Raw genomic sequence first — 14,074 nt, forward strand, 5'->3', positions numbered from 1 at the left:
AAGTGAAACAAAGACAAATTGCTAACTACCAGGAATTATTGCAGAATTATCATTTAATGTAATTAATTAAATATCAAATCAAATCAAATCAAAAGAGCAACCAATGGCAGTAGAATATAGTTATCAATGGTTTACATTTATCAGAAAAAAATTAAATGATTAAAAAAATCTTATGATATGGAGCAAAGTAAGAATTTGAAGTGCAATTGTGTACTAATGATGAAGATGTTGCTAAAATGTATAAACCTTTGTTCAATTTGAAATAGAAGAACAGGTTAAAGAATATATGGTAGTCTAGAATTTTGGATATAAAAATTATGGATGGATCAATGGGAAAATATATAGCCAAAAAGGCAGGAATTTACATTGTTATAAACTTAGGAGAGATTTTTTACATTTTTACATTTTTTACAAAATGACGTATTGTTACATGACACCAGACAACTTATCTAGAATACATGTGTGTTAGAAATGTGAACAAAATGAAACACTTTTGTTATTAGGCTTGGTGGACATGTAAAAAAGCTAAAAAAATGGTTTCAAATATATACATATAGAGAACTTTAAAGATTAACAATTGAAGACGGAACTTTTCCTTTCAGGACTGATGGATACAGTTAGAAGGGTCATGAAAGATTGTTTTATACACGATTGCTGCAGCAAGATTATTATATGCAAAAGATAGGAAGATTCTGTACCATGGATGAATGGTTGGTGAAATTGATAGAACTTGCTGAAATGGTAAAATTGACTTCTTTGATTAGAGAAAGATAGATATTGACATTCATCAATGACTGGAAACCTCTTATGGATTTTTGCATTAAAAAAGATTTTGTGACTTTTGGCTTTGATAATTAGAGAGAAAAGGTTATAGAAAGAATGAAATTAAGATGTAATATTAGAGAGAGTTTGAGTAGAATTGTATATATAATGGCAAAAAGATTGGAAGCCATATTTTTATAATTTATTCTCATGTTTTCTGTCTTTTTACATCATTTTTTCTGCCTCTTCTTTTTAATTTTTCTCTTTCACATTTATTATATCTTTTTTGGAATATATTTCTTATTATGAATTTAAAATCTTTTAATAAAAACTATTTTTTAAAAAATGATCTCGCTTAGGTTATAATTTTTAATGTGACAGGAGTGAAAATCCTTCAGTACATGAGGAGTAACCATACCAACTATTTCATTAATGTATGTTAATAGTATGTAAGTATACAAAATACTTTAAAAAGTAAATAATACATAGCTTTTGTCTGTGTCTTGCCCCTGGTTACTTTTAGAACCATGACTTTTGGTGTGGGAAAGGTAAAAGGTCTTTATTTAACCCCCTGCCAAAAGTTGTTCACATTTGCTTTAAAATAATAAAATATGCTAATCATCCCCACATCTTGTTGCACAATATCCTGAGACTGATGAATTAGAAGTTCCTTTTTTTCCTCAGTGTATCTTATCTTTTCTTTTACCTAGCAGGGGGTCAAAGGCTGATGCTGCTAAATTTCCCTAGTTTTAAGGATTTAAATATTGTTAATGACACCACTTTAAAATAAAATCTTACTATTTAAATACCAGCATATGACCTGCTTAATTTTATTGTGTGCTTTTTAAGATGGGATTTTAATATTTTTCTGTCTGCAAGTAAATAACCTTATAAAGTGGGTTTGTGTAAATCTTAGTCCTCTGGAAAAAATAGCATACTGTATGAACGAAGTGATAGTAAATTAAATACAGGCTAGATCTAATTATCATACTGGGTTTTTTTTCCATTACACCTTTACCTTTACAGAGACATATTTACATAAATGTCTGCCCTTTCATGCACAATACATATATGTTAGCATGATGCTTCATGCATCTGATAAATTCATCTATAAATTCATGAAAATGTTTGCTATAATAAATTTGTTGGTACCTAAAGTGCAATAAAACACAGTGGCTTTTTTTCTGTCTTGAATCTAGCAGCGATTAGTTTAATTGGATGATACCTTTGGGAAGTAGTTATCTCTGTTCTTCTGTGTCCTAGATTACAATGAGAGCTATTGATTACTCTGCCAACTCTCATCTGACTTGCCTTTTTTTCTTTTGCATATACCTTCTCAATATGGTAGACCAAGGAATGTCCTAAGAAAGAGTTGAATGAAGCAAAGTCTTATATTCTACTATAAGCCTTTTCATTTTATTATTTTAAAATATGTCAGTGATAAAAATGTTGTGCTTGTTTTATTACATTAAACATTAGTCTTTTCTATAATATTTTTATGTACGTTCTTCCGTTTGGTAAACTTTTAAATCAGATATTAATAAATTACTCCAATACTAGAGAATTGCATGACACAAGAGAATGGTGGAGTAATGGCCCCACCATTACTCCACCATTAATCTTGTACAGAGGGACCAGAAAAAAATGGCCCCTCTGTACAAGAGCCACCACTGGGATTTGAAAGACACCAATTGGACCATAATGGTAATATTGGAACTAAAATATTTCATTCTGGAAGTAGCACAAGACGCTTAAAACTGAAATGTCCTCTAATAAAAAGGCAGCCAGAGATCCGATACAGTAAACTAAGGAATAGATTGAGAGCCACCAAGTGGAATGAAGACCCTCCAACAGAATGATAGCCATGGGATGTATAATCATGGAGCCCATCAACATCCATGCAGTGCAGATAGGAAAAGAACTCTTACAGTGTACTAATTTTGCTTGGTGAGTGTGATGGAAGTAGAATTAGTCCCTTCTAATATGGACAAAAATGTATTTAATCTTTCCAGCCTTCCCCACATAAGGAATTCACACACGATTTTTTTAATGTTATAAGAGATCTACATATAACGTATTATTGCTCTTCACCCATCTTTTTCTAATGTGTAAATGAAGCAAAAGCAGGATCCAGAGGGAACATTCATACACTACATAATTATCCAAGCCACAGAGTTCCTGGCTGGGTGGTGGCATGTCATGTAGGGGGGGAAAAAATCTGACTACTGCTTTATCATGCTATCCTCTTTTCCCAAGCATACTAGTATTTTTCTTCTATCTCCATTATAAGCTGCCCGGCGCGTGCCCTTCGGTGGGTCTGCAGCGGCGGCCGACCCGGGTGCGCTCCTCGCGCGCGCCCTGCAGCGGTTTTTCTGCCTTCCTCAACGCTCGTCCCTCCCCTTCCCTTAATTCCAACATCAGTCAGTCCAGCGGCGGAGGAATAAAGTCGAAACCCTACAGATTGCAAAGAAGAAGAAAAAAGTCAACCCCCCTTTTTCCCCTCTTTCGTCTGCTTTGCGGAGGGATCTCTCTCCACTTCCTTACAGAAGCGAAAGGAAGGGGAGTGCGCGTGTGAGCCATGCGAATCTGTTGAAGATCGGTGGCCGTTACTTCAGGGAGACGGCAGTGGGTGTGCACCCGCAAGAGGAAAATTAGTCCCTAGAAGGGAAGGGAAGGGTGGTAGGCTGGGGGGAGTGGCTGGAAGAACCGCTCCTGGAACTGAGCTATTAGAAAGGGGGGAATATAACGGGGGTGGTGGGGGTGGGGGTAGAGGAGGAGCGAATAATAAAGGCTTAAGGGGGCGAAGAAGTCGGCTGTTGTGGGGTGGGAGTGAGCGAGGGGGCTGAGGTTGAAGGGAGAGGCTGGAGCTGCCGGTAGCCTTGGAACCGAGCGGGAGGGAGCGATCAATTGCGAGCGCTGAGGGACTAGGCGAGGGGGTGGGGCTCTGCTTCATTTTTGATGGGTGTTGCTCAGTTACCTCTAAAGTAAGGAAGGTTGCGGGACCGAGGCGAGAAATAGAGGTGGCACAGAAAGCGGCAGTGCGAGGCTCTTGGGTGGGGTGAGCGCAGGAACCGGCGGGCGTCCTATCTGCCTGGGCAGGGGGGGAACGTACGCGTGTGTGTGTTGGGGATGGGTGGGAGAGATCGGCTTGGGTAGGAAAAAGGGCGATCTCTTCTCAGCGTGAATCTAAGAGACTTCTCGAGTGGTTGGGAAGGAGAATGCGATTTCCTGTCTTTCCTGTCATACATACGGGTTGGGTTTTTTTTTTTGCTAGCTGGGGATTAAAATTAGCTGTCGGGGCGAGTTTCCTTGAAATTTGCTCCCGTTCGCATGCCTGCGGCTTGCCTGCTTGTGGTGGTGCAGCCTAGAGAGACAGGGGTGGTGGGGGGGGAGAGTTTGCGGCTGATGTAGGATCGTCGTCGGGTTTCTTCTTTCTCCTTCCCCCTTCAGCGCGGAAAGAGGAGGAAGAAAGAGTCAATCGGAGCCGTAGGCGAAAAACCCCCAAGAACGTCCATGGCCTCCCGATCCCTCCGTTTTTGGACGAGGTGGATAATGAAATCTTTGTTGCTACAGCTCTGACTACTTTTGAATTTTATTTGGGAACCAGCCAGGGTATATTCTTCCTGAAGACGTTGGGCATTTCACGGAATTACTGCAAAGAAGAGACTTTTCTCATCTAACCTTTTATAATTCAGATATTTTGTTAAAACATGGAAAATGAGATATTCACACCTCTTTTGGAGGTCTTCATATCCAGCCCACTTGTTACCTGGGTAAGCATTTGTTGTTCGGTAATGGAATTTATATAAATGATTTCTTGCCAAGTACAGGCAGAATCCTTGTCGTAGTGATGATAAATATGTTCTGTGTTCTAGGTTAAGACATTTGGATCCTTAGCTGGACAAAATGCAACCAACCTGGAAGAATATGTTGCACTTCTAGATGGAGTTTTCTTAAATGAAGTTATGCTGCAAATGTAAGTTGTTATGTGTTTTCATTGCTTTTTAATGTTTTGCTTTAAGAATTCCTCCAAGAAGGTAGCTCATTCTATGACCTTATTTTCTTTTAGGTTATGTAGGAACAGAATAGTGTTTTGCCATATTCTCATTTTATACCTTTTTATTTGATTTTATAACATAGAAGTATGCTGCTTTTCTCTGCTATTGTATTTTTGATGATATTGTATTTTACAAATCTCTGGGTGATTTCAGTGGGGAAAAAAGTGGGGGGGGGCAAGAAGAGATAATCAGGCAGAAATAAAGGGTTAAGCACTGCACCTTGCCTGTGCATAATAATAACCTGCCTGTTATTTGTGGCCCATCCCTGCATCTGTAGAAAGCATATGGAATAGCAAATGGCTGATTTTAATCAGTTGTTTATTAAAATGTAGCATGATTTATCTATATACTGGTTCTAGAAGTATTTGTTTGGAACTTAAATTTCATTGATTAGGCTAACTGCAGCTTTAATATATTTATTCTGGGCTATAATATATATTGAAAGACAGAACAAAAGTATGGAGGATTTAACATGCTCCAATTAAGGACTATACATTTTCATTTGGTACATGTATTTTGCAATAATTATTATGAAGTCTAATTAGTTCTCCAGTTGATTCACTTAGTAAAACAATCACATAAGATTTTTTAGGTGATTTTTAAAAATTTGTTTTATTATATTCACTGAAAAATAAAAGTTTGTTAGTGTACAAATCATGCTTTATGAAATAAATGGAAGAGAATGATTCCATGGGGTTGTATTTTATTCTGTAATACAGTTAAAATACATATTTGGTGGGATGAATATTACTTACTTATAATAGGATCTACTATTCAAAGGGCGTAGATTTGTGACTAAGACCCAATTTTAAATAGAAACTGTACATTTAGGTTTAGATGAGATTTCCCCAACTTGGCCATACTAGTTGGATTAATGAATATTGATAAGTCAATACTTCCTCAGAATATTAGGTTGAAGAAGGCTGATTTAGATATACTAGCTCCTTGTGCTGTTTGTTTGCCCAAGAGCATCGTTCAGAAACTAGTGATTCAACATGTGGGAATCATCATACATGAATCATTATTCTGGATATATATGACACAAGAATTTACTAAATCTTTTTGATCTAAATAAAGTCTTCACAAGTAAGCACAATTGAAGTTAGCAATGGAAAAGTGAGAAATTTGTCAAATTTTACTGATTCAGTAAATTCAGTGGTGCAAACCAAATTGAGGAAGCTAGAATAACAGGCATTTTTAACAAATTGTAAATAAAAGTGTATTACTGTAATGTTTCTGACAATATTTTTTTAGTTGGGGTCAGCAACTTTTTTTGCCTCCTGGACATTTTGTGAATTGGTACATGGTGATAAGGGGCACAGAAGATATGATAGTATGTGAGACCTTGGACAACATTTCAGTGATTTCTAATGATATCATATTAATTTGGAGACCAAGGAGCATAGCCCGGAAGTCTGATTTGAATCCAGGAGTATTTCTCTGCCAATGCTTGTAAAATTTATTGGGCTCCTGGCAGAAAGACAGGATATTACTCTAATAGATAATAATTAAAGTTACCAGTCTGCTTTTAAATATTATTATAATAATAATAAATTGGCATTGGTACAGTGGTTAGAATGTAGTATTGGAGACTGACACTGCTCACTGCCAGGAGTTAGATCCTGACTGGCTCAAAGTTGACTCAGCCTTCCATCCTTCCGAGGGCAGTAAAATGAGGACCCATATTGTTGGGGGCAATATGCTGACGCTGGAAACCGCTAAGAGAGTTTGCTAAAGCACTACTGCTGAATTGTTATTTTTTTCTTGTTAACGTTGAGTATATATACTTTAAGGCAGGAGGGGGAAATCTGAATCTTATGAGAAAATTTTGCTTTCCTTAAACTTCCATGGAAGTATTTACAATGCAAAACATATTTCAACTGCTTTGATATCAAATCATGACTACTATTAATATTTAATGAACCCCTGAACATGCAGTTGGAAGGATGGTAGACATTACATTGAGTTCATACTTGACATTTTTTTAACCTCGTTGGCCTTAAAGGTGTTTGATTATAGTAGTGGGAAGAGAAGAAAACTTAGACTTAATTTTGGTATCAATTGATTGTGATTGATCTGTGATTACCTGACACTTAAAAGGAAATTTAGTGACCTTGGATTCAGATAAAGAAAAAGTGTCTAGTCTGGATGGGAGTCTTTTGAGGGGTTGAGAACAAAACTAAACTTCCCAGTTTTCTGGAGAACCTTCAGGTACCATCTGTTCATGACACAGTGACATGAACAGAAAGGGCCTGGTTGACATTTGGAGAGGTTGCGAGGTTAAAAGTAAGCATATGAATGGGAGATCTCTGTCAGACAACAACTAGCAATTTAATCCTTGACTCCCCTTGCCCAGACTCAAAACATGACACAAGATTTTGTTGCTAAAATTCATTTGGGAGGTGCATGCAGGATGTCGATTATCCATTATTTTGTAAATAATAATAGGAGTGATAATAGAAGCTGGCACTTCACAACATTCCAACTTCCATTAAAAAAAGATTAGGGAATATAAAGAAAAAATGAAGTGTAGAGAGACAGAAACCCTTGCATACTTGATCCTCTGATTATCAGATTGTCTGCCAACTGAAACATCATGCAGAATTTGTAGTTTGGTCACCACCGCCATGTCACTAGTGTTGGTGCACTATTGGAGCCCTCATTTGATTTGCAGTGTCAGACTCCTGGAAGCTGGGAGGGGAGGGAATAGAGATTATGTTTTTTCTTGGTAGAGGAGGCCATTGCTATCTCTTATGGTTGAGAAGACACATCCTCCAGTGAAGTGGAATTCAACTGCTGTTTTCTGGACTGCCATGTATCATGACAATAAGAGGTTATCAAGAAGTTGGCAGGGGCTATTTACTCCATCAAAGCCAATCCTAAATTGGATTCCAGATTGAAGTGTTCCTGGCACAAATTCTCCATGATTTGCTTGAACACTTCCAATAAAGGAGAGCTCTATTTGCTGCTTCCTTGGTAATTTGATCAGAAGGACCATGTTGTTTTTTATGTTAGAGATGGAATGAAAATTAAATCAGTTCATTCAAATAGAATAATGGCTAGAAAACATTTCTCATTGTTTACTCTTTGATTATAAATGAGGTTTAAATGTTGAACAGCAAAGGAAGGTATAAAAATAATTCTGTGTATAGCTATGCATTTGGAAACTTGCACTATAGAAATAGTGCTAACAAATATTCTACTACATGTTGTGTCTGGATAAAGGCAATTTGGGTAATAATCAATTTGCTGAGTATTTTTAAATAAAGCTATTAATATCTTCTTGATTTATATTCACAATAATAATAGAGATATATATGTTCATTGACATATTTTTCAAAATTGGTTTGCTTATAGGACTATAAAATGTTCCTCAGTATTCTTACTAATTTCTGTGTTCCTAATTTCCACTAATCAAGACCGTAATCGCTCAAAACTAACTACAGAAAATGATAAATGAGATATGGTTGAGAAGAGGTCTGATCCAGAAAAGACAGAGAAGCCCATTCACAGAAGCCCATAGTCTTTTAAAGAGGGAATTGATTATATGCATCAAATTGTGTCAACTCTTAGTGACCACATGGATTTTCTCCATGACTATCTGTCATAGAGGCCTTATAGGTGATTATCACTGCTTGCATTACTCTTAGAAACCTTCCAGCAGCCCATACAACTAATAAAGTAGCAGCAGTACATGGATGTGTTGTAGTATGTACATAACTATCTGGGTGTTCTGCAAGGAGAATTCCAGATAGAGGGCATTGCCAGAATCCAGACAGGAAGTGACCAAAGCATGACTAACTGAGTATAAATTGATGTAATTGGTGAACAAAATAGATCTGTTGAAATATCCTCCTAGGCTTGGTTGCCACCTGCTGTTTGAGTAAAAGACAATAATCTAGGGAGATGGTGATGATGATGATGATGATGTTTTTATCCTACTTTTTAAATATATAACTCAAGGTAGCAAACATATGTAGAACTCCACAAAAACACTGTGAGGTGGGTTGGAGTAGCTGAAAATCTCCCAGCTGACTTTCATCCCTAAAGCAGAGCTAGAGCTCACAGTCTCCTGTTTTCCAGGGCCAGTGTCTTAACCAAACTGACTCTGGATAATTTTCCTCAATAAATCAATGAACAAGTACGTTTTTGACTCATTTGTTTAATTGGATCTCTTTATCTAGTTTTATAATTTGTATGCAGAACCGATCGTGTTTTTGGTCATGTTTGTTTGTTTGTATCCTGCCTTTATTATTTTTACAAATAACTCAAGGTGGAGAACATATCCAATACACCTTCCTCCTCCTATTTACCCCACAACAACAACCCTGTGAGGTGGGGTGAAAATATTATGCAGAAATATCAACAATTTAAAAGGGTTCACAATCTTTTAAGCACTACTGTAAGTTTATCTATATCCACTTTTGAATATACTTTCAAGCAAGTGGCCGTATTTTTGTATCAATCAACAAAATGTACAACATGTAATCATTTTTGCTCAATGCAGAATCTTAGCAAAATAAGCTGGATAAATATTTCATTTTAATCGGATTTTAACATCCAGAGAGATCACATGAGAAATAAATATAAATACTGGCAAAAACTGCCCTGCTACTGAAAATTGTTCATGCACTTGGACTCTAGAACATAAATCAAACCACAGTATTAAATTACTCAGACCACTAATGCCTTTGAAAATTCCTCCTTTCAATATCTTTAGTTATGTTTAATTTAGCTTTAGTCGAAGACTCCCCTGATGATTATACTGTATGCTTCTTTTTTCTTCTTCCAAAAGTGGTAATATTGTAATATAATTCTTTCATGATCCCAAATAATGCGTGCATTCCTAAAGTATATGCATTTATTTTTATTTTATTTTTATTTATTTATTTATTTTTAGATAGGTAATTAAAAAAGAAAGAAGCTACTAATATATCCAGTAAGATTGTTTAATTGATTTTAGTATCTTATATATGTATAAAACAATGACATTATGTTTGTAGACATTCTGTGAAGTTGTGTTCAAATATATTTAAAAACCAAAATAGAGACTACTTTGGGATTTATTTTACTTGGAATATTTGAGAGATTGGTTGTTTATATGTAGGTTTAACATGTATGAATGATAGGACAGTTTATGTTATTCATATAAAATAGGTTTCTTTAGGTATACAAATAAATTTTCAAAAGTTCATTTGGTAAAGTAGCATGTCTTATTATTAAATATCTTCAATGAACAGAATAGGATTTGTGGTCTGTTTAGATTTAGAAATCTGGTAGGGTAATGGCTACATACTTATTTGTGATATTTTGCTGAATGAAAATATAACTAATCCTTGATTATGTGATGGTTGAATCTATTTTATAACTCGGATAGATTTTGAGAAAGGACAGATTTCATCTATTTCCTGTACTTTTTCTTTTTTTTAACAAACAACATTCTGGGTGTTCTTGCCTGTTTTCTCCCCAATTGAAATTAATGTAACTTGTCATATATAGGTTGCTTTTAAAAGTATAGTAGCTTAAGGCTAGCTTTTACAGTTGTGCTAATTACTGACTTCTAGACAAATCTGCCCTATTTTGCTATGCTATTCTCTGCTTTAAAGAATGAATTATTGAACTATGCAGGAATCATTGCCTTAAAATACTTATCTATTTTGACCATTGAATTTGCTGTTTAGAAATTATTTCATCCATATTGCTGTTTAAGTACAATGCAGAAATAAGGGATTTATGTTGGTATTTAAAATATTTTCAAAGCAGTAGTTTTATTATTCACTTTTTTAGAATATTAGTGATATGTTATCCAATGTTGTTTTAGTTGTGTTCTTTTAACTTCATATACAGGATATATAGTAAGTCACCCAGAGTCTTCTTTGCAGTTGGAAGGCCCTGAGAAATATATACATGTATACCTATACCTATACCTATATACCTATACTTATACCTATACCTATATATACATATATATATATACATATACACATACATATGCACACACACACACACACACATATATATATATATATATATATATATATATATATATACACACACCTATACCTATATATACATATATATATATACATATACACATACATATGCACACACACACACACACACATATATATATATATACACCTATACCTATACCTAGGTGGCTCTGGGGCTAGGACGTTGAGCTTGTCGATCGAAAGGTCGGCAGTTCAGCGGTTCCAATACCTAGTGCTGCCGTGTAGCGGGGTGAGCTCCCGTTTCTTGTCCCAGCTTCTGCCAACCTAGCAGTTTCGAAAGCACGTAAAAATGCAAGTAGAAAAAATAGGGACCACCTTGGTGGGAAGGTAACAGAGTTCTGTGCACCTTTGACGTTGAGTCATGCCAGCCACATGACCATGGAGACGTCTTCGAACAGTGCTGGCTCTTCGGCTTTGAAACAGAGATGAGCACCGCCCCCTAGAGTCGGCAACGACTAGCACATATGTGCAAGGGGAACCTTTACCTTTACTTTATACCTATACCTATACCTATACCTATACATCTATATGAGAGAAAGGTAGGAAGGAAGGCAGGGAGAAGTTACATTTCATAGAAAAATATATCTGCTATACAAAGTGAATTTTAAAGGTTTTTTTACATTAAATCACTGACTTACTTGGTTTTGCACTGTTTAACTTCCATGGAGTAGTTCAGTATAGTTTCAGATATGAGTTATCTTCCACTTCTGTTACTCTAATATTTTTCAGTTTTTTTTACAAATAATAAATGCTGTGTAATTATGATGGAGGTATACTATATACATGTGTTGATGCATTGCTAAAACGCAGGCAGCAACAAGTAAAAATTAAGTGAGATGTAGCACAATATTGCATATTTAAAAATATTTTCCATAATCCTGCAGAAATTAAATTAATGTCAATTTTTATTTAAATTATAATCTTATATATTAATTATCCTTGACATTCATTTGCTAGAAATGTTGAATGTAAAATGTAATGTCAATGAGTGAAATTTTGCTCATCTAATATCTTTTCCCTCTCTCTGCTCCTCTGTTTTAAGAGATTGGGTAGAAGGGCTGAGGATATAATAATTTTCTTTCTACTAATGGAACTCATTCCATTGATAAGAAGGATGTCATTCTTTAAATAAATGTACAGGTAGTCCTTAACTTACAACTGTAATTGGACCAGAACTTCCATTGCTAAGCAATGTGGTTGTTAAGTTTTCATGATCGATTTTATGATGTTTTTGCCATGGCCATTAAGTGAATCACCATGATCAATAAGCAAATCTGGTTTCCTTCATTTGCTTGTCGAGGTTTTCTGGAAAGGTTGCGTAGGGTGGTCATGTGATCCTTGGATGCTGTTAGTTTAAGGCTTATGAATGATTTCCCAAATGAGTATTTTTTAATTCATGTACATAAAATGAGACTTAAGTCTGAAGCTCAAACACAGTGAGAGAAAAACCTGTACAGTATCAACAACTGTAGTAATTGTCACACCACAATTTTTAAACTATGCTGTTGTATTTTGAAAAAAAATCAGAATAATATTTTTCAAAACAGTTAAGTTTTGCTTATGTTATGAACAAAGCAGTTATATTTTGATGGAAATTATGTAGTACATTAATGGAAAACATATGAAGTATATTCTTGAACTTGCCACCATTTATATGGATAGTATACCAAAGAACTTGAAATGAAAAACTTACTACTTAATAATGATTTAAAGAACAATCTCATCCTGGGTATATTTTGGAGAAAGTAGCGGCTCATCTCTAGATGCTTTTGCAGAAAATGGATCACTGAGAAGAATATGATCATGCTCATTACACAAAGCAAAGCTTATCATTAACATAAGTAAGGGACCAACCATGTTGAGGCTGAAGATAATTTAGCAATTACTAGTTCTTTTCCTCCTAGCTGGAGCTCTGGTCACATTTGTTGTGGCTAGCTGGTATTTCCCTAAATAAAAAACCTCTAAATCAAAATCAGAGTACCATGTACAGGATGACGGAAAAGCTAATTCTTGCAGCTTTTATTCTTGAAAAGAATCCAGGAATTCTAACCTAATTTCCTATTAAATTTCCTATTGAACTAGCTTTAACAATATAAAAAACTACGGTATATTAGACAGATATTTCCAAGAATAATTAATGTTAAGATTAAGGAAGGCATTTTTTTTGGTCCAAAGTTCAGATACTGCATCAGTAACACACGATTTAAAGATCTGTTAGTGGACCCAGAGAAAATTGCCTGGAAGACATTCAAGGATGTCATTGAGAATTTTCTTGGCAACTACAGAGCACCAAACTACATTCAGCTGGTTGACAAGCATTTTACAGCATGTAAGACCATGAACTACAACATGTCCGTGAAGATACATTTTCTGCATTTGTGCTTGGACTTCTTTCCTGAAAATCTATGTGCAGTCAGTGGTGAACATGGTGAAAGGTTGCACCAGGACATTGCCACAATGGAAAAATGGACACTGCAGTGAGATGTATCAGATGTTCCATAAAGCAGGTCTTATAGCAGAAAAGCCCCATCTCCTGGGTCCCTCAAATCACTCACCCTTTGCCATGAAGATCTTTAAAGTTGATTTGACATAGAATAAATGGTTGGATGGGACCTTGAAGGTTTTCTAATGAACCCCCTGCTCAAGCAGGAAACCATTCCGGATAAATGGCTGACCAGTCTCTTTTTGAAAACTGCCAGTGATGGAGTACCCACAGCTTCTGGAGATAAGCCATTCCACTGATTAATTGTTTTCCCTGTTAGGAAATTTCTCCTTAGTTCTAGATTGGATCTAATGATCTTCTTCTCATTGCTTCTTGTCCTGCACTCAGAAGCTTTGGAGAATAAATCAACCCCTTCTTCTCTCCAAAGCACCTGAGGGCAGGACAAGAAGCAATGGGTGGAAGCTCATAAAAGGAAATTCCTACCTAGAACAAAGGAGAAATTTCCTGACAGGGAGAACAATAAATCAATGGAACACATTGTTTTCCAGAGTTGTGGGTTCTCCATCACTAGCAGTTTTCAAGAATAGACTGGATGGATATTTGTCTGGGATAGTATAAGATTTCCTGCCTTGAGCAGGAGATTTGAGTAGATGATTTCCAAGATCCCTTCCCACCCTATAATTCTATGAGTTTACTATATTAGAAGGTTTTGCTTTTGTTGAATTTCCTTTGAAGACCAATGACAAGAATCTAAGCATGTTTCCCCCAAGTGGTAGTATGAAATCTTCCAGGTCTCA

The 14,074-nt window shown here is 35.8% G+C and overlaps 1 protein-coding gene across 1 annotated transcript in view; it reads left to right on the forward strand.

Annotated features, from left to right (window-relative positions):
- The first annotated feature begins 3,587 nt into the window (after positions 1–3,587).
- The window catches only part of CCDC88A (coiled-coil domain containing 88A), a 93,866-nt gene continuing 83,379 nt past the window's right edge, over positions 3,588–14,074 (forward strand). The window contains exons 1-2 of the mRNA XM_058164806.1: positions 3,588–4,535; positions 4,638–4,738. Of these exons, the coding sequence (XP_058020789.1) occupies positions 4,473–4,535; positions 4,638–4,738 (164 nt within the window). The 5' untranslated portion in view covers positions 3,588–4,472. The remainder of the gene's footprint in view (positions 4,536–4,637; positions 4,739–14,074) is intronic.

This window comes from Ahaetulla prasina, chromosome 1 (assembly GCF_028640845.1).
Source record: "Ahaetulla prasina isolate Xishuangbanna chromosome 1, ASM2864084v1, whole genome shotgun sequence".
Taxonomy (NCBI): domain Eukaryota; kingdom Metazoa; phylum Chordata; class Lepidosauria; order Squamata; family Colubridae; genus Ahaetulla; species Ahaetulla prasina.